Source organism: Lonchura striata, chromosome 4A (genome assembly GCF_050655825.1).
Source record: "Lonchura striata isolate lonStrDom1 chromosome 4A, ASM5065582v1, whole genome shotgun sequence".
Lineage (NCBI taxonomy): Eukaryota > Metazoa > Chordata > Aves > Passeriformes > Estrildidae > Lonchura > Lonchura striata.
The window spans coordinates 4,314,545-4,335,272 of NC_140742.1; the positions used below are offsets into that span (position 1 = coordinate 4,314,545).

The window sequence follows — 20,728 nt, forward strand, 5'->3', positions numbered from 1 at the left end:
CAGCAAGCTGTTATTACACAGGTAAAAAGACAAAAACCTACCTGGGTTTTCCTAAAATATGTGAGAAGTTTTTTGTTCTCTTAAAGGAAAAAAAAATTCAAAGCAATGTCAGTATCAGATTTGATAATTATTTTAGAAATAAGCAAAACAGACATAAATACATTACCTGTGAGTCTAAAGGATTAAATCAAACCCAATGTTCTCTCCTCAACAGTCTGATAAATAGACCTGTAGTAACCTGTTTACTTGAAATGTGATTATATATTAATTAGTGAATAATGCAATTAAAAATACCAGACGAATTTACAGAGAATGGCACTTTCCTAAACACCAAAAATGAAAAGGAAACTCCAAAAAATCTGGAGTGCAAGAGATGCATTTTATTGTATGCCCGTTACGATGAGTAACACATTTAGAAATAATAATCCCACAGAACAGTGACAATCTTATTTTACAGCGTGTACATCATTTTTTACAGCCACATAAAACACTTATTTGTCTAAGAGATTTCCCAAATTTTAACTTTCTGAAGTTTAGAAATATAAAAAAAATTTATTCTCAAGGAACTGATTCTCATCTGGTGCAAAAACAAAATATGAACATTATCTGGAACACAAAGCCACAATATAGCATGAAGTTACAATTTCTCATGTGAACAGCTGTGTGCAAACATGAAGCAACTAAAAAAAGTAAAAAATACACATTATATGCATAACATTTATGACCAGGTTTTTTTAAATAGCCCTAGACCAGCTCGTTATATAAGCGCCATTGGATTTGCAGCATGCTAACACAAAGCATTTTTAAAGGGATGCATATTTTAAATGTATACACTGTAAACTCAAGATCCACCTCCAAACTAGTGGCAGCAGGTTTTTCTGGTTAAATACTGCATATATACTTTCTTACAGATTGAAAATGCATGTTTATAGCATGGTATAGATCTTTTTTTAAAAGAATCGATTAAAAGGTGCAATTTTACGTCTATATGGAAAATTTCCTATTAGGAGGTAGGACAGTAACTGTCATACCTGTTAAGAACAACTGCCCTAAAGAACTTCTAAGTACTTTGAATTTTAATTAAAAAACCCCTACAGTTTTCAACTGTTTTTAATATTCTTTTTAGAGAAGACTTTAAAGTAGCGAGGAAAAAAATAATAGTGTTGAGTCACAACACTATGAGCTGCATCCATTTTTATCCTTTAAAAAAAAAAAAGTCAAATTCAAAGTTAATTTTGTTATATGTGCCATACTGAACAACATTCAACTGTAGTTTCAGATAAAAAAGGGAAATTATATACATATACATCTTTAACCCTAGCACCAGAACACCACCTCTGAGACCATAACATAATGCTCTATTTTAAACATCATATCCTGCAATAAAATAGGTTAGCAGCTTTGAAAACCAGTAAAAAAAATGCTTCTTGGACTTAAACTAATAAAGGAAACCAAAAAGTTTCCCTATGAAATGTTTAAAAAAAAAACAAACAAAAAAAACAAACAAACCAAACCGAACAAGGGACACCCCCCCCCCAAATTTCGCCAGTTCTGGAATTCAATTTCTAGGCACAATTGAAAACGTTGTGATGAAGTGTCTGACTAAAACTCCCCGTTCCAAACTGCACAAGAAGTGAAGAGGGGGCTCCTTTGCAAACCCTCTGTAGCTCACCTCACCAGGGATCTGTTTCCATACTGGAGACACACGTTGGGACTGACAGAATGGGTCACACAATCAGCTCTGCCCTGTCCTCTAGACTCAGCAATGGCAAATACTGTTCACTTGGAGACATTCATCCATCCTTCTGCAAATTTAAGACATTCATCCATCCTCTGCATTCTCTAGTGCTCTTTAGGTTCTGATCAGCAACAATCATAGGGCTATGAGATCCCCTGGCAACCCTAATACTTTTTAAGACTTTTAATACAAAGAATGTAAAGTTATGGTTTAATATCAAGCTTTGAAACCAGGAGAAACAGTTCGTGAGATTTATTTTTTTCCCCGATTAGCATATCACAGTTTCTACATCGCTTCCTTCTGGAGCTCACCTATCACATTATGGCCTCTTTGTGGTGCCTCATTATGTGCTGATTTTTCTCGGAGGGCCTGCGGAAGCCCTTTTTGCAGAACTCACACCTGTGGGGGTAGTCTTTGGTGTGGATGGAGATGACGTGGCGCTTAAAGCCCGACGCGTCCGTGGTGCTGTACTCACAGTACTGGCACTGGTACACCTTCCTGCCACTGTGGGTCTTCATGTGCTTCTTCAGTTCGTTCTGCTGCCTGAAGCCCCTTTTACACCTTTTGCATTTAAAAGGCAGGTCCTTGGTGTGAACGGAGAGGATGTGCCCACTGAGCACAAAAGGGTCGGAGGTTTTGAAGTCACAGTGCCTACACTGGTGGATCTTTTTCCCTTTATGGGTCTCGCTATGCTTTTTGAGCTCCGAGGGCCGGTGGAAGCCTTTCTCACACACCTCACACTTGTGGGGAAAATCCTTGGTGTGCACTGAAATGATGTGTCGCTTCAGGTCACTGGAGTTGGTGCTCTTGTGGTCACAGTGGGGACACTGGTGAGTCTTATGCCCTTGGAAGAGCTCGGTGTGCTGCTGCAGCTCCTTCTCGTCGGCGAAGGCCTGGGGACAGTGCTCACATTTAAAGGGCAGGTCGGTGCCGTGTTTGGTTTTGATGTGAGTTTTCAGGTTGGACTGGTCAGCACACCTGAACACGCAGTGCTGACACTGGTATGGCTTTTCCCCCGTGTGGGTCCTCATGTGCTTTTTCAGCTCCGAGGGGTGGCGGAAGCCCTTCCCGCACTCCACGCACACATGAGGGAAGTTCTTGCTATGGACTGCCAGCAGGTGCCTGTTGAGCAGCCCCTGCTCTGCAGTCTCATAGTCACAATATTTGCACTTGTGGAGCTTGGGCTCCTTGTCCCTCAGGATGAGCTTATTGGAACTCAACGGGCTCGCCTCTCTGTATCTTCTCGTGTACTCTGTAAACTCGTGCGTTTTATCAACTTTATTTATAAGTTTATGGCTTTCCAGATGATTGTGGAAACTTACTTTTTTGTTAGTTGTAAAGTCACAGTCTGTACACTGGTATTTCTTCTTGATCATATGATCGGGATGGTTCTTCATATGCCTTTTCAAGAATCCTCTGGATTTAAATTTTTTCCCACAAATATGACAAGGGTAAACTGTTAAGGGCTGTCCATCAGGACCTATTATAACAGCTGTTTTTGAACAAACAAAAACAAGTTATGAAAGAAACACATTTACTGACTAAGAAGTTTTATATCAGCCAAGTGCTGTTCAGATTCATGCACTTACACTTGCAGCAGAGAGAGAGTGGCTCAGTAGTTTAAAAACAACCAATCCACAGCACCTATAGTTTATATAGTTCTGTTTTAGAAACTGCTCAAACAGATCAGGAATATCACATGTGCACTGAATATAGCCATGGGTACTTTTTAATAGCTTGCAACATTCCAATGAATTTCATCAGCCCTGGTTGTACTGACTCTGAATAGCAAAATATGACATTTTCTAGGCACAGAACTGGAGGGGGGAAGGACACAGGAAATACGCAAATCATCATTTATAGCTTTTAATTCTGCATCAGCTTAAAAAAGAGAAAAGGAATAGGACAGGAGTAAGTGGCACTCCGTGACAATACCGTAACCATCCAGTGTTTACCTGTTTGCCATTGCCTGGCCTCTCCTCTCCTCCTTTTCTTGGTTTTTTGTTTGAGCACTCTATTAGTGCTAATGCTATCACAAATCTGCAGGTACTGTGTTGCATTACCGTTTTTGTTTTCTAATCGTGTATCCAAGTTATTTCCTAGAAACAAAAATTAGACACCATAAAAAACCTTAAACAACTTGTTTCTTTGGGACTGACGACTGGAATTGCACAGCAGCATTATCTACTTTTTAAAAACAAGCACTGCCCATTCCTCTACCATAACATACATTAAACAGAAGTGTGCTAATGGGAATCACTATCTATCTTTCCTGGCAAAAATCAAGGGTACGATTGTTTATACACTGATTAATTTCTAATTATATTTCTTGGTTTTTATTTAACTTGTTTTTACTTCTTAACAACTGCATTATCTCTTTTCTGTCTGCAAAACTACATTAAAAACTTGGCAGTGCCTCCCAACTTCCCCACCCCCTCCAAAGGCCTACAGACATCTAGAACTGTTTTCATTCAGAACAGTAGAGAAAGACTGTGGAGTCCTTCAATATCTCATTTATTGCTCATTCTTTGCATCTCTGATTAGGAGTACTGACACAGAAATATCTGTTTTTTAAAAGACAGTTTTAGTTTTAATGCTGTTAAAAGTTCTCACCTGCCGCTTGACCATCTTCGTATCTTCGGGGAAGCCTTCTTTCATCTCCTGCAGAAAATGGTATTTTAGTTATTATAAAATAATATTCTTTTTAAAGATGCTTCTTTTGAAAGCCTGATAATGAGAGAAAACTAGCTTAGCTAATAAGTAACAGATTAACACCATCCAAGTGGAGATGTGCAGCTTGGTGTTGTGTAATCGTGAGCCTCAGGAACCAAAATCCCATCTCTGGGAGGAGTTAACATCCACCTGGTCTGTGTCTGCATGCTTACCCTGCTGGCTCTCCTGCTTTCCATTATTAATATGCTTGTTTCTGCAAACTTTTAACCTCATCTATCCCCTCAGATAGCACTGCAGAGGTTATCTGAAATGCACATTTTGCTCCTGAGATGGAAGCACGTTATCTGTCTGGAGAGAAGGAGGCAGATAAGAGGACTTGGCCCTTATCAGCCTCTCAGCACAGTGGAGTTTTGGAGATGCACAAGGAATACCTCAGGAGCACATGCCTCACTTTGCACTGGAAGTATTTGCTGCTATGTGCCAAAGCTCTGTGGTTCTGAAGCACTTTACCAGCCCAGCTGTTGGGCTCTGTCTGCCACATGAAGGAATTTTCACTGGCTTGCTTAATTTAATTGTAACAGAAACTATGGATAATTCAATACCCTCTTAACAAACATTTAACAGACCAAAATCCAAGGAAATTATACAAAACAATAGACAGAAGTCACAATATCCTAAGACACTTCCGCTATTTGAAAACAAATCACTTTTTTGTTTCTCACCTGAAGGACTAACAGGCTTAAAACATGTCTATAAACTGAAATTATTAGGAACATATTTACACATTTATTCCTACTATTCCCTTTTTACAGTATTTCCCCCTTCCCCCTCCTCAGGTAAAATACTTAAGGCTGTTCTTGTTGTTTAAGATCTTCAACATTAAGCATCAAACCCCACATACTCTGTACATCTGAGCTGGGATCTGAAACAAAATCAAACTTCTCCTAACAAGCTTTCCTTTCTACTCCATGAAACCCAACACACAGCAATCGCTGCATGGCAGAGATCAGAAGCTGTTTCCAAACCCCACAACAAGGTGAGGTCATCCCAGAGATGCTGGCAGCTGGATGAGGGAGGAAATAATGGCAGGGATTTTCAGGAAAGAAGCACAGGCTCCTACCGTAAGCAGCAGCCCAAGCAACGGGGACAAACGTTTTATTCACACCAGAGTCCTCAAGCTGGGTGTCTGGAAGGGATGTGGCTTCTTCTTCCCCTACAATAACTTCCATATAAACTTCATCTGCTATTTCAGCACAGCCTGGATGAAGGGAGGAGAATAAAACTTTAATTTTATTCTGCCTTTCCAAACCTTTCCTTCATTTAATTTGTTCTTGCTCTGATTGATACCCATTATAAATTAATTTTCTTCCTTTGGCATTTAGTGGATCATTGCTTATTCAGATATTCCTTAAAGAGAGAAAACATGTATCAATAAATACTAATCCAAAACAAATGTCCACAAAATTTCCAATAGACAAACTCATGAACTTGCAACTGATGACATTTGTTACTTTGTCAGAAGCTGCTTAATTCACAGTAGGAAAATAGAAAAATAAGAAGTTTGACTAACCTCATTAACTTCATCCATTGATATGTTAAATTTAATATAAATAATTAAATGACTGCACACAGTATGCACAAAGTGCATTAGCCACATCACTTTAAAGTAATTATAGCTTGCTTTTTATTTTTAGGAAAGATGAGCTTAGTTTTCTACTACTTCAGGCTGAAGAATTCTTCAGAAAATAACTAAAAATGTCCTTGAGAATGATGGTTATATGGGTGCACAAACAGCATGAGAAACAAAAATGTTTCTTATTATGCTTACTAATATCTTCATCTTCCTGAGAAGAGTCCTTAACAGCCATGTAAACCATTTTTTCTCGCTGCATTCTCCCAACACCTCCTTGTTCAATGACTCCAGCTACAGAATGGCCATTGTGAAAGTCACTCTCGGTGACAATTTCTGTCCCACCTCAAACAAAAAGAAGTTACACACATTAAGTCAATGTGAACAAAGCTACTGGTAAGATTCATTTCAGATCCAAGTATTTTTTTGACTTGCTGGGACCACCTCCCTGAGAGCAGCTCAGAGAACAGCCCTGCTGAGAGTTACTGCTCAGCCATCAGAGGTTTTGGTTCTCCCTCTCTTTGGTTTTGCTGCTGCACGAGCAGTCTGTCCCTTCTGTCCCTGCAGACTGAGAGCCCATCCCCAGAGGAAAAATCAGTATTTGGGAACAGGGCCTGGGAATGATCCAGAGGTTTCAGCTCCAAGAACAGCCAGGAGAGGGATTCTGCTTTTTCAGGAACAGACACAGGTGAGCTGTGCATCCTTTCAGAGCATGGGGATTGCTGGTCTATCCATGGGCAACGGGAACTGTGAGAGTTCTGAGTCCTTTGGTTCACCTGCAGCCCCAGAATTCCTCACTTCTCTCTGCAAAGGCCATCAAAGGCTCCCACCAACTAAAGGGATCCACTCCAGAAGCTCTGCTGTGCTGACACACTTGTGTCTTGCAAAGTCAGAGAAAAGCAGCAGCTGAAAAAGCAGCTGCAGACACACAACCACTTCTACATTTGAGCTTTGGCTGCCTGAAAATAGCCCTGCTAATCAAAAAAGAACCCGAGACTAATCCACACCCAGGATTTACTGCACCTGAGCAGCCTCCACAAATGTCATATTCTACAAAACACTCCAGTCACTGGATTATATGGAATGAAGAACAAAGAGAAAGACCCTGAAACACTTCACACTACTGAAAGAAAAAATAGGATTTCAAGGTACCTATTTCAACATCATCTTCAGCTTCAGCTTTAAATATGTAGACTTTGATAACTTCTGAACCAAAGCCATCATCTTTAGCAACATCATCATTTGCCACCTCTGTACTGATCTTCAAGGGAGTGCTTCCTATATGATCCAATTTCTCTCCAACATCATCCACTGCAAAGAGAAGAGAATAAAAATGAGGTTCAAACACATTTTTAGAAGCCAAAGTAATCAGTAGCATGATTTTCTCCACTATTCTCCCCATGCACAGGAAAGGTTTGTATTCATAAGTGGCCTTTAAAAGCAGCTCATCTCAAGAAACTTAAAAGATTCCAGAAGTTCAGTATTTTATTTCAAGTCAGGAAACACAGCAGGAATTACAGAATAAAGGACACAAGAGGGAGCTTGTCATCAAAGGGAATGGAGGTAACTGGTTATGGCTGAAACTATTACTCTTAGAAAGAAAAAAATTATCAATAATTCAAATTAAATATCTATACAAAAGCATTAAAAATTAACCCAGAATTGCCTGTTACAGTCTGAGAGTTCTCAAAAGTTTCACTGATGCATAGTGACTAAAATTTAGTGGCTGAAACTCTTGAGGAGTGTGATGACTGGAGTATATTCCCAGCTAAAGAACTGTGCATCAAAAATCTGACTGTGTCTTCTTCCTCAAAGAAATGATAATTTTATCCACTTTATCACTTGAAAACATATGCATTAATGAAGATTAATGCATGATATACAGCAGCTTAAAAGATGCAGTGACAATAAATCCAAATACGACTATGAGAGATTGACTTCTCATTCTTTACACCACTCACTTGGCTGATTATTTGGTTTACACATTCAAAATGCTCATTTAATTTCTAAGAAAAAAAATACATGCAACCTATTAAAAGCAACATATTTGGTAAAAAGGGCATTCAAAGAGATGACCATAGATACAGCTCAAATTGCCAACCCAGAGGGCACTGCACTCAGCATCTCTCTGACACATGTACTGACACACTTCTCACTGAGGATCAATTTAGCTCCTGTGCAGATGGTCAACACAAACCTGCGCAGTGCTGAACACCCACTGAAATCCTCTAAATAGAGGAGAATCCCACAAAATGTAGACAAAATCTGAATGAAATACATTCCAGGAGAACAGCATCTTGCTGAAAGTATGTGTGCACAAAGCAAAGAAAATCTCCTGAGGGTGAACACTGAGGTGACAGCAGAGCTTCCTGACTCTGTGGGGATGCCGAGGCCCTGATCCCTGGGAAAAGCTGGCTTACCTGGGATGGCTGCAGTGCTGGGGCCCCAATCCCCTCCCACTTTCCTGCTCCCAGGGCACTGGTGGCTGCTCCCAAGAGCTGCTTTAGCCCCCTAAGCTGGAGTCACTTGAAGCCTTTAATGCTTGGGGCAGTCACTGGAGGTGGGAAGCAGAAGGTGCCTCTCCTGCAGCAGGGGAATGGAATCCACCCCAGCAATCCCAAATTAAGCTCTTCCCACAGACACCCACCCAGCCCACAGCACTGGGAAACCTCACAAATCTTGGACTGCACCAGGTGAGTACAAAAATTACTGAGGACAGAATCAGGTAAAATGTAGGGAAGTACAAGTAAATATTTGGTTTTGTTTTAGAACCTCTGTGAAGTCTACACTTTGATGAAAATTAATATTCTGAGTTGGAAGGGACCCACAAGGATCATCAAGTCCAACTCTTAAGTGAATAATCCATATGGGAATTGATCCCAAAACCTTGCTGTTATCAGCACCAGGCTCTATAACCTGAAACACCTATGGAAAAAATTTTTAAAATACTGGTTTAGCTGTTTGGTGGGGTTTGGGGGTTTTCTGGTAACTAACGGATTAATTCCATTGCTGAAAAAGTATCAAACGTGGATCAGGAAAAAAAATTTCCTCAGGAAGACAGTTTTGCTTTTTTAATTAAAAAACTCTCTAAATCTCTACTGAAATCAATGCCAGGAACATCAACACCTGTGAGATGTGAGAGTGTGCCACGTGCTGCCTGATGTTTGTGTGACCTGGCAGGACACTGGGAACTCTCAGAGCACAAACACGGAGAGAGCCACAACAGAGAACCTGCAATATTCCTCTGACACTCGACTTTCCCAGCACCAGGTCATTAAACCCTTTTATATCCCCTGTGGGAGTGTTACTGCACCTGCTAATTGACATTTTTTAAGCTGCCAGAATGGGATTGTCAGAAGACAGAAAAGTGAAGATGTTGAAATTCTCTTATCTTGGGATAAATATTTCCATACATTCACTAAGCATGAACTTATTAAATATTTTTTTTTTCTTTTCTGAACGGCTTTTAAAATTTATCAAAGTTTCTTATGCATGTTCTGGAAAATGATAAATGTAAGTTTAATTTAATACAATGACCATTCCCACTGCCATGTGTGAGTGTTGGAAGGACTGGAGGTAATCCCCAGTACAGGAAGGGATTATATACCCAGCTCATGACTGCCAAAAAGAGTATTTCAAAGCTCACAAACCCTTCCAATTTAGAACTGGGATGTGGTAATAAAGTTCTTTTCAAATCTGCAACTCAAGCAACACAAATTTTTTCTAAACCCACGTATTTTATAAATATAACATGTTATAAAAAAATGCTTATAGAAATAAGCATTTCTGTCCTGGGAAGTTACTCAACAACAGCAACTTCCTGCTGAACAGGGGAGTTACCACATGTGTGATGGGAAGTTTTCTTTATGGAAAAATTTCCAACTATTTAACTAATATTATCTTCAATATCCTTTAAAAATAGAGAGTCCTGTTTTAGAGGGACAAACTTAGAACAGTACTTTTAACATTTGTGGCTACTTCTACATCATTAACCATTCTGTGTACTCTCCAAAAAATTCAGTCTTTACAACTTAAGTTAAAAAATGGGAAACCTATCAGGAAGTTTGTGTATCCACAGCTTCCGGGATCACTTTTCTAAAAGAGAAAATGTGTAATATAAAATTTGGAAAATATCATCTGGCCTGAGAAAATAACATCAGCATAGACTATTACCTGTAGGATGTTGCTTTTTGTTTCAAATACAACAAAACACACTGAGTTGGCAATTGCCTTTGCTTAAACTCCTGTCTTATGTGAAGTAAATCTCATGGCTTCCATCTACCTTTTAAACAGATTTAGGTAAGAGAAAAACAACATAGCAGGACAAGTAATCTTTGTCAGATTCAAAAATACTATTGTTTTTTAGAACAGCTCATGAAAATATTCTGTTGTCTAAGTAAGATGCCTTCCATCACTGGTAACCCATCAGTGCTAAATTCTCTGTTGCTTTTCCCAGGGATAGCTCAGGGGAACAGGGAATGCTTGCTTCCTTTCTGTCAGTGCAATATCAAAGTGTCTTCCAGCTCCGATTCACCCACCAGAAGCACTACATGTTATTATCTGGTCCCTTAAACTGAAAAAACACAACAGAGAACCTCCATAAACAGATGCTGAATCCTCCTGAGTGAACAAACTTTAAAGGAAAACTCAGCACACTCCCAGTGTTAAACTTACCTGGCTTGGCTGTTTTCAGGTGTGTGATGTCCAGATTCACCGTGGATTGCCAGCTCCCAATCCATGTGATGCCTCACATGCACTATGCTGGTGATGCCACAGCCACCAGAGGAGCAACACGAGGGCAAGGTAAGTCCCACAAGGCTTTGACAATTCTCCAGGTTTTTCTAATGTCTGATCTACTTAAGTCCCATAGGTTCAAATAGAGGAGTAGGAATCCTAAAATGTTTAGCAAATGAGGCAACAGTGTAAGACACTAAAAAGGAGGTGTTGGTGGCACAGTACCTTACCCCCGGGCCAGCTCCAGTGTGGGTCAGTGGTGGCTTTGAGGTCACCAGAATAGTGCATGGGGCCGGCACGCGGAGCGGGGGCTGGCAACCCGCTGTGGGTCTGAATATCGCAAACCTGAAAAACAAAAGAGGGGAGGCTTCAGCTGCACTGCCCACTGCCCCTGCAGCACGGCGTGTGCTGCCCACCAGCTCCATCTCACTCTGACAAGGGCTGGGGTCAGGGGCCCACCACAGCATTTGGCATCCAATTCCTTTTTACTGAGGTGTTCGGATGGCTTAAAGCAAAGAACTGCGAACACCCCGTGGTATTCATGTTGTGAACGTATCAAAAATAGATTTTTAAAGCCCTATGCTTATAAAGCTGGTTTGAAAAAGCTGAATTGAACTGCAGAGTGGTGATAATCTTCCAATGAAACTTTCCAATCATAAAATCATACACAGATAGTCACATAACTTCATATAGTCACAATCTTCATATTGTCCAAATAGTACTTACACAGAAAATGTAGTTACCAGAAGTGTATAAAGTATCTACATGTGAATGTCACCTCAAAATGGCAAAAAATCACCTTTCAGTAAAGTCTCTTCCAACCCAATCCATTCTATGGTTCTGTCATTTAAGCTGCAACTCCTAACAAGCATAAGGGAAATTAAAACTCCACAGTCAGTTCCATACCCTAAAATGTCATATTTTCGTAGTTCCCACATGTGTTCAACAGAACAACTTGTGGTATTCCCTAAGGGCATATCTGGCATTTTATGTAGTCTTCCCTTTTTAGATGCTAAATTTCATTAAAAGACAACTGAGTATTTTGAAATTCTTTAGAAGTGTGTGATTTATGTTGGTAAACAAGTTCAACAGTCTTATATATACACCCCAAATGAAATATTCTAAAATTCACTACCTACCATATTGACAGCATTGGACAACTGAATACATTTAAGTAAATAAAAAGTTTTGACCTGCTGCTTGATAAATTGAGGCCTTTATCTATTCTACACAACATGTTATCTCCATAAACAAAACAAATTCAAGGCTAATATTGGAACAATAAAAAAAATTAAAAACTGCATAAGAACGATTCATTACTAGTAATAAGAACACAACAGCAGACACTTTGTGGGGTCAAGCTGGCATCCCCAGCACAACACAGGTTCAAAACGTATAACACAACAGAGCTCAAAGACCTTTATCAATGAGGGGATGATGAGGGGATCAGCTTGGCAGTGACACTGAGCTGGGGAGGTGTTGATGCTGGAGGGGGGAAGCTCTGCAGGGGAGTCTGGACAGGCTGGATCCTGGGCTGAGGCAGCTGTGGGGGCTCGCAGGTGTCACATCCTGCCCTGGGGTCACAACAACCCCATGGAAAGCTCCATGCTGGGCCAGAAGGGCTGGGAAGCTGGGAAAGGCCCTGGGGGTGCTGGTGCCAGTGGCAGGACGTAACCCAGCGGTGCCCAGGTGGGCAAGGGGCCAGTGGCACCTGGCCTGGGCCAGGAACGGTGCCAGGGGGACCAGGGCAGTGCTGTCCCCTGTGCTGGCACTGCTGGAGCACCCCCACGCTGGGGGCAGCTCAGGGACCCTCGTGACCAGAGGGACAGAGAGGGGCTGGAGAGAGTCCAGGGACGGGGACGGAGCTGGGAAGGGGCTGAGGGAGCTGGGGGGGCTCAGCCTGGAGAAAAGGAGGCTCAGGGGGACCTTGTGGCTCTGCACAGCTCCTGGCAGGAGGGGACAGCCAGGGAGGGGTCAGGCTCTGCTCCCAGAAAATGGGAACAGCCTTGAGCTGTGCCAGGGGAGGCTCAGGCTGGATACTGGAAAAATTCCTTCATGGAAAGGGATGTGCAGCCCTGGAGTTCCCATCCCTGGAGGTATTTAAAAGCCATGTGGATGTGGCACTTGGGGACACGGTCAGTGGTGGCCTTGGCAGTGCTGGGAGAACAATTAAACTCAATAATCTTACAGCTCTTTCCCATCCTAAACGATTCTATGACTGCCTTAATTTACATAAATGATTACTTAAACTCCTAGATGAATAATGTAGCTTCCAACTGTGACTATTCAGGCACATCACTATTTTATATATATATGAAAAATTAATTTGCTGAAAATTAGGTCTCAAAATGACTTTGAAACATTGTGAAACATTGTGAAAGCCAAGCTTGAGAACACCTGACAAAACCATAAATGTGTCAGACACTCGTGGGGCCATCAGGTAACTGAAAGCTTCAGATGTTCTGGTCTAAGTGCAGGATCATCAGCATCCATCACACTCATCTCTCTCAGAAAGAGTTCCAAAGATGACTGTACTTATAATGACAATGGAAATAGCCAGTTGCAGAATAAACTTATCCTAAGTACTCTGTCAGAAAGGAGGAATTTGTTCAGTGAAACAACTGACTGTAAAAATTGTGTTCTTTTCCTCACAAAAACACACAAGGTTTTCTTTGTTGCAGGTCTAATTTGCTTTATAGACTCATTTTTGAAGTTCCTTTTTCAAAAAAGCCTCTTTTTGACTTCTGTTGTAATGATGGATAGCTTTAAAAATCATTAAAAATCATCCTGTACTGAAGGAAAACAAATATATTTTGCATAAGGGACATAAATGCTATAAGAGAGGGAAATTTTTATAATCACAAATCAATGGTGTCCTCTGTAATGAAATTTTTAATAAATGCAGCCTGTTGTGAATAGACTGACACTTTGACACACTTGGCATTGACTTTTTTTAACATATTGCTTCTGACTAAATTAAATCTGTTTCGACCTGCTCATGTTTCAGTAAGTGATTTGAAGAATTAAAAAAATAACTTGGACTATATTTTATCAAATTTGTGTAGCAGCAACAATTGGTACCTTGGGTATAATGTAAGCACAGAAGAAACACAAAGTACCCAAGGTTCTTTCAGCAGCCAACCTCAGCTATTGTCAACAGGATCATATGGAGCTGGATGCTGTGTAGGAACTGGAATGTGTTAATGAGCCAATTCATTAATGAACACGAACCCTTATTTCCAAGTTCAGCCCAGAACAGCACAACAGACAATGAAATACCTATTGTAATTTTTAATACACTAAAAAAAACACATTTTGTGGACATATTGAGAAAACTTTGAGTTAGAGATCTTAAAAAACCTATTTCTTAGTGGATTCTCCTGATTAATCCCAATATGTTATTTTTAAATTAATCTACATAGCATTGTAATACACCTGTGGTGCTTTTTAGAAAAAAAAAAAAGTATATTCAAAATAAATTGAGTGTTTAAATTTCCAAGGTGTTTTTCTTAAATTTTCTGGAATATCTAGTTTCAGAAACACAAACATACACACCCACTCACTCAGCAGCATCAATGTCCTTCTCTTTCTTGTTGCATCAGTGATTTTGCATCAAAACCCCCAAATCCAGACACCAGGAATGAACCGGGCACCAGCCTATCCCCTGAGCATTCCAAGAGTGCAGTTACAGGAACTTCTCCCCACCAGAGCACTTCCAGCTCAGCTCCCTCCTGCTCCAATCTACCTCTGTGGACTTACAAGATATCATCAGGTAGTCTTCAGATGTGCTCTTGCCGTCGTCGTCGTCCTCGGTTTTGATGGTGACCGTGGAGCCAGGGACAGTCCCAGCTGCCTGGATGACAGCCTCCGAATCCGAGTTGGTCACCAGCACCTCTTCCGAGACCATGGTGGGCGAGTCGGCCCCGGCCACCGAGTCCTGCACCACGTGCTCCAAGTGTCCCTCAGGGCCCGTGACAAGGTCTGCCACAAACACCTGGTCGGGGACCCGCACGGTTTCTGTGATCAGGTCAGAAGTCAGAACGTGGTCACCGGTGTCCAAAGCCTCCTCAATGGCAACATCAGCCTCCAACACGGAGTCAGGGACGATGACGCCCTCGGTGACAACGTCCGTTTCCGTGATGATGTCGGGCCCCTGGACCACCTCAGCTGCCAGGCCATGATCCAGGGTTATCCCATCATCCGTGACCACGTCAGAAACCAGGACAGCTTCGGGGACCGACACAACTATGTGGTCTCCATCGATGTGAGCAGTGCCAGCCATGCCAGCCACTAGGGAACAACCATGAACCAGGAGAAAAATGTTACCATTCTTGCACCAGCAACTGGCTTATCTAAGGAATGGAGTTATCACATAGGCAAGTTAAACACAGATGGAAAAATCTGTACTTCTCCACATCCATGTTTTGCATTTCACCCAATAAACACTGTCCAAAGCAGCCTATTCTGCACAAGCTAAGATAAACAAACCACTTGAAGACATAATGTGTAGATTTCCCAAACTTAGATCTGTTAAAAACTAAAGGCCACTTTACAGTTCAGTCTCTCTTTTTTAATTCCCAGTTAGAAAACATTTCCTTGCAGCAGCAATGTAACCTTCACAGAATTCTTGCGTGACACTGGAAATGTGGTAACAAACCATTAATTGTTGTTACAATAAAAGACTCATCCTTTGGACAGCAAGGGCCTTGTTAAAAATAAACACTCCATTTTATGCAATATTTACAGTAAAATTTCCAACAACTTGCCCCACATCACAAGGAATGGCTGGAGGCAGAAACCTGGTTTTCATTACTAGACTGGACTGGCCAGTCATATTTGCAGACTACTTTTCTAGACATAACATAAAATGCACAGTGAACTACTTTAGCACACAAACAGCAGTTTTAATCTTGAAAACACTCAATAAAATGCTTCTTATCAAAATTAAAAAAAAATAATAAACATTATTCAGTGTTGTAATTCAAATGCAAATATCTTGGTATAGACATAGTCCTTCCCAATACTTGAGAAGATCATGTTCTGGATTTTGCTCATTATTTTTAATACTTAAAATGTTTACCAAAATCTTGCATGATCATAGTGTGAGGCATTTTGGATTCCTGTGTTTGCAATCCAAGACTTCCGCCACCTGGATCCATATTCAGCCAAATTCATTCACAAACAACTGCAACAAAACAAAAATGAGAATTTATGTTTAACGGTGGTCTTGTGTTGATTAGCTTTACTGGATCAATGTGTTACAATGACAAACTCAGAGAAGCAGTTACCCAAAAAGTCAAGAAAATCGTAAGCAACACTTCACACAATTCACTTTGCTATTTCAGTTTACATTTTTGGACCTTAGCGTAACAATAAATATTAGCAATTGTGCACAAAGCAGCCTCTGTTCTGCCTGCCTACAGACTCATTTACTAATTATCAAAACTGGTGATTCTGGATGTATGGAGCTACAATGAAGAAAGTGGAGAATTGTAATGGGAGTATCAATTTTTCCAATTCTTTCAAAATTTGGATATATGAGACACTTCAAAACTATTTTTAATGTGTACATTTAATTGGGGATGCCAGATCTCATTGACAAGGTACAGCTACACAAAGTCACTCCCAGAGCAGGAGAAAGCATCTATCATTTGACAGTGTTCCCATAAAACACAAGAGAGAAGGATAAAATCAGCATTCCAGCATTGCTACTAAGCACTGAAGTGTGAGAATTTTAAATTACTTTGCAATTTGCTGCAACCCAAAGGACTTGACACAAGTTCTCAGTGCAAAGTGACCCAACAGAATCACCCACAGGATCGGAAAGAACTCAAGGCTTTCACAGGTGAAAAATTTCAAGCCTATAAAAATCTCTGTTGCACTAGACTAAAACCTTGTATTTTTCTGCCCTCTCATATCCAAGAATCAGAAGAAGTGACAGAATCCCAGAGCAAATAAGAAGTTTTAGGAGTTGTGGGAGGTGAATGCAGTCAGAACTCAGAACTAAGTGACTTAAATGGGGCAGAGAGGAGAAGGGAGTACAAATCTTTCAAGGTCTCCAAAGCATGCTGCTTTCCTCTTGTAGCACCAACCTTGGTTTTGCTCTCCTAGATCTCATTAAAGAAACTACTAGTACCCCACCACAAGAATTTGTTAAATCTTATCATCTAAGTCCAAACTATGAAGGAAACTCCAATTACTGAGGTAGAACACACTTGACAACCCCACTGCAGTGAGTTCTACCTCAAGAGCCACCTCAGCCAAGGTCAAGCCAGGCTGTAGAACAAGTGCCCAAAATCTGAGACGTCTCCAAGGCACAGCCAGTGGGCCAGGAAGAGCCAGGACCTCCCACAACCCCTGAGCTCCTCAGCAAAGGTGCCCAGTGTTGGCAATTGCAGGGGAAAGCCACCCATCCACCCCAAGGAGGCTTGAATTCAAAAATACAAAAAAAGTCAAACATTATCCATGAGGAAAGCTGGCAAGGATTTTACTAAACAATTCCACTCCAAAATCGATTTTTTTTTCAGCATTGGAAGGATCACAGAGCAGCTCCAGAACCTCAATGCAATGCTCCATCACTCTCAAATTACCACCACAGCCATCCAAAATTCTCCCTGTAGCTAATGAATCCTTGCTAGTACAAAATAGAATGCAGCTCTAGGGCACAAATAGCTTGCTTAGCTATTTCAGAATTAAGGCACTATCTAACATTTCCTGACTACAGCCTTTACATTCAGAGACTCCTTTCTTCAGAGTAAATGGTTATGAAGAAATATCTTAATTCATATCAATCTGAGATTACAGGAAGAATATGCTAGACATCTTTTCCTTATTAATAAGCAACTTATTTTCAGATTAAACAATTAGATGCACAACTATATTATGTGTTGTGGTACATAAAAAAATACTACAAAGCAGGACTATAATTTGAATTTAAATTTCTGCAGCGAAAGCAAATTATCACTAAAAGAGTATTTTCCTGGTACTTAACATGACTAGAAAAAGAACCAGAGTTATGGGATGGCATTAGCAATCCCCTAAACTTCCCCTGAAATCAGAGATGGGTGATGACACCCAGGCAACAACCCTGCTGAAGCTGTACCAACCCTATGAAGAATGTTCTTGTAAACCCTCACTGCAGACAAAGGATGGACTTGAATCAACCACACAATCACAAATTTCTTTTTTATATCAACTTTGGGATCTTAGAGGAACACAATGGCAGCAGGAAAAGCCCTTCCTGCTATTGCAGGGAGAGTTTATTAACCCGGGTGAGGCCCACGGCTGCCCCCAGACCGGGTGGTTCTGCTCACAGGTTGCAGCAGTGCAGATGATGCAGTTCCACATGTCACATATGCAGGCAAATCTTGTTATTGGGAACAACAAAAAAATGCAGTGCAGTGATTAATTGTGGCTCTTCTCAGCTTCCTCCTGTAGTACACTGTGTAACACACCCACACCACCACAGACAGATCCAATCACAGCTTTGGGAAAGGAAAAATCAGGCAGAGAGCCACAATTCTACACCCTGCCACGATCCCAAACTTATCTGTTCCTCTCTTCCTCTAACTTGTAACATCTCAAGTTTTTTCTCTCAATTCCTCTTCTCCTCTAGATATTTAAAGACAGTGAAAATGTTTTTAACATCGGCCAATAAAATATTTACTTTATAATATTCCATTTTTTTTTTAAATTACAGCATGCTATCTTGGCTCAGGAAAGAGCATATTATCATCACATCCCAAAATGAAGTATTTCACGCAGCCTACACTGAGACTCCCAGAGCAATGTCTAAAGGCTAAATTTTTAAAATTTGTCAGTATCTGGAATGGTTTTGCTTTTCTGAAAAATAACAGTTCTCTTTCTAATGAGCCTGAGGTTCATTTCAATCTATTTCAGCTCTTTATGCCAAAGCTTTTCCTTAGATGGGACTCAGCTGAGACAAGCAATGAATTTTAGAGTAGAAGAAGGGATAGCTGACCTCTGACTGCAATTGTAAATTACTTCTGCACATGGCAATTTTAAAATCAAGGGTAATGGTTGGCAGCTTGGAATGACCTAAGGACACCTAACAGCAACATTCTACTGAAAAACTGGTGGAAGTTCTTGGGATATACATTGATCTGTTCTTAGTTTACTCTTCCTAAAGAAAGTATCACAAAATAGCCAGGAATATTTTCATTTCAGAGACAGCTTAAGAAAACACTCCAAATGCAAAGATATCCAGCAAAGCATTTTAAGGAGGAGGGATAGCACAACAACCAATGCTTCAGCACTTCTACCCTTCCCAGGAAAAACAGGGTGTCATTGGTGTTCCCAGGGGGACAGGGAAACTCCCAACCCCAGTGCTCGCTTCCAGGCATTGTTGCCATATTTCAAATGTGTATTTCTACAGAATGCCAATTACAACATGGCAATTACAGCTTAAATACATGCTCTTTATTTATGTAGCTTTAGGAATGCAATTTGTGTGGTCCTGCAAACGTTAAGCATCTCCCCAGTTTATACACACATCTATTCATAGCAGGTTCAGGTGGTGTAGTTTCACATGAAGCCTAATTGCATGGTCAGCCCCTAATCTCTCCTTTAAAATAGTGGATTTCTTCTAAATAATTTGCATCTTGTTTACGTGCTCCAAAGGAAAACATAACATCATGCACTGCTGGTGTTTTGGTTATTCACAAGCTGCATATGAGATTTGCATTAAACCAAAAGGACCAGGTTCAGACACGAAGCAATGGAACAATAAATAAACTTCGACGTCGTTGAAAAATAGGAACCAGATACTGTGTAACCATTTAATTTCTTAACATTCAAGTTGAGGAACAAACAATTATCCTCGCCTGATAACACCGTTTTCATTTTTTTCCGCCCCTAATTTTAATGCAGCAACTGACAGACACGCAGTGAGAAACGTCCTGCTTGTGCAGAAATCTTAATTAGAAAACCCCAATTAATAAAATAACGTGCAGGTTATCACAGACCCTTGGCAGAGAACAGACTGGGTATGAAAAACCAGCATATCCATTTTAAAGTCGTTTATTGTGTCCACCTAGAAAGCACCACGACAACTTACACTCTAAACCCATTTAAAACGCTACAAACAAAACCAGCGAACGAGATTTTGTCTCGCCGCCTGTAACGCGCTAAAGGCTCTTAATACAGAATAACCAATGATAAAATAGAAAAAAAAACCAAAAATACATCTACGGGTTGCAGGCTTAAAACGTCCCGCTGTAAAAACCACGGGCAGAGCCGGCCGGCGGTGCCCAAGGGTTGCCGGTGCCCGCTGGTGCCCGGCGGCTCCGGGCGCATCCCGGCGGCTCCGGGCGCATCCCGGCGCTTCCCTCCTTCCCTCCTCCCTCCCGCGCGTGCCCGCCGCGGGCGCGCCCGCGGTGCCGCCGGGGCGGGGGGAGGCGGCCGAGGGAGCGCGGGGACAAAGGAGCGGGCGTCCCGCGGCGCTGCGGGCCGACGGGCGGGGACAGCGCCGGGGCAACGCCGTCCCGGCGGGAATAACGCGCTCCCGGCCGGGAGAACGCCGTCCCGCGGCCCCGAGCCGCGGCCTCCCCGCCCCGCCGGCCCGGCCGACATCTTGTGTGCCGCCATTTTCTGCCCGCCCGCGCGGCCCCTCCACCGCCGGGCCCGCCCGCACCGCCCGCCCGGCGCGGTACCGGCGGGCCCGGCCGGGGCTCCCCTGCCCGCCCGCCCAGAGGCGGCCGCGGCCCGCTGCGACCGCGGCGGCGGTGCCGGAGCGCGGCCCGCGCGGCTCCACCGTGCCCGTGCCCGTGCCCCGGCTCACCTGTGCAGGCCCGGGGTGCGCCGGGCCCGCGGGACAGCGCCGGGGCCGGGCCGGGCCTGGGCCCGCTCCGCCCGCAGCCTGGGCCGGGCGGCGGCCGCGAGCGCGCGCGGCCCCGCTCCGCTCCCCCCGCACGTCACGCGCGCCCCCGCGCGCC

The 20,728-nt window shown here is 42.2% G+C and overlaps 1 protein-coding gene across 2 annotated transcripts; it reads right to left on the reverse strand.

Annotated features, from left to right (window-relative positions):
• Window positions 1–360: 360 nt before the first annotated feature.
• On the reverse strand, window positions 361–20,691 carry ZNF711 (ZFX family zinc finger ZNF711). Of its 2 annotated transcripts, none has more exons than XM_021531422.3 (9): window positions 20,575–20,691; window positions 15,856–15,960; window positions 14,535–15,065; window positions 7,194–7,352; window positions 6,240–6,386; window positions 5,532–5,669; window positions 4,352–4,399; window positions 3,802–3,837; window positions 361–3,230 (listed from the first exon to the last, which is right to left on the reverse strand). In XM_021531422.3, the coding sequence occupies exons 2-9, from the start codon at window positions 15,932–15,934 to the stop codon at window positions 2,053–2,055; spliced, it is 2,316 nt and encodes a 771-aa protein (XP_021387097.1). In that variant the 5' UTR covers window positions 15,935–15,960; window positions 20,575–20,691; the 3' UTR covers window positions 361–2,052. The 2 variants fall into 2 exon arrangements, with proteins under 2 accessions (XP_021387097.1, XP_021387096.1); XM_021531421.3 differs by having other exon boundaries at window positions 3,694–3,837.
• Between the last annotated feature and the right edge of the window lie 37 nt (window positions 20,692–20,728).

What these genes read in the sequence shown, in the direction of transcription:
- ZNF711 (XM_021531421.3), bottom strand. Translation starts at nt 15,934, where the DNA reads ATGGATCCAGGTGGCGGAAGTCTTGGATTGCAAACACAGGAATCCAAA. An exon ending in CGAAGATGGTCAAGCGGCAG is followed by an intron (nt 3,838 to 4,351) that starts GTGAGAACTTTT and finishes TTTTGTTTCTAG; the next exon opens with GAAATAACTTGGATACACGA. An exon ending in GGCCAGGCAATGGCAAACAG is followed by an intron (nt 3,231 to 3,693) that starts GTAAACACTGGA and finishes GTTCAAAAACAG; the next exon opens with CTGTTATAATAGGTCCTGAT.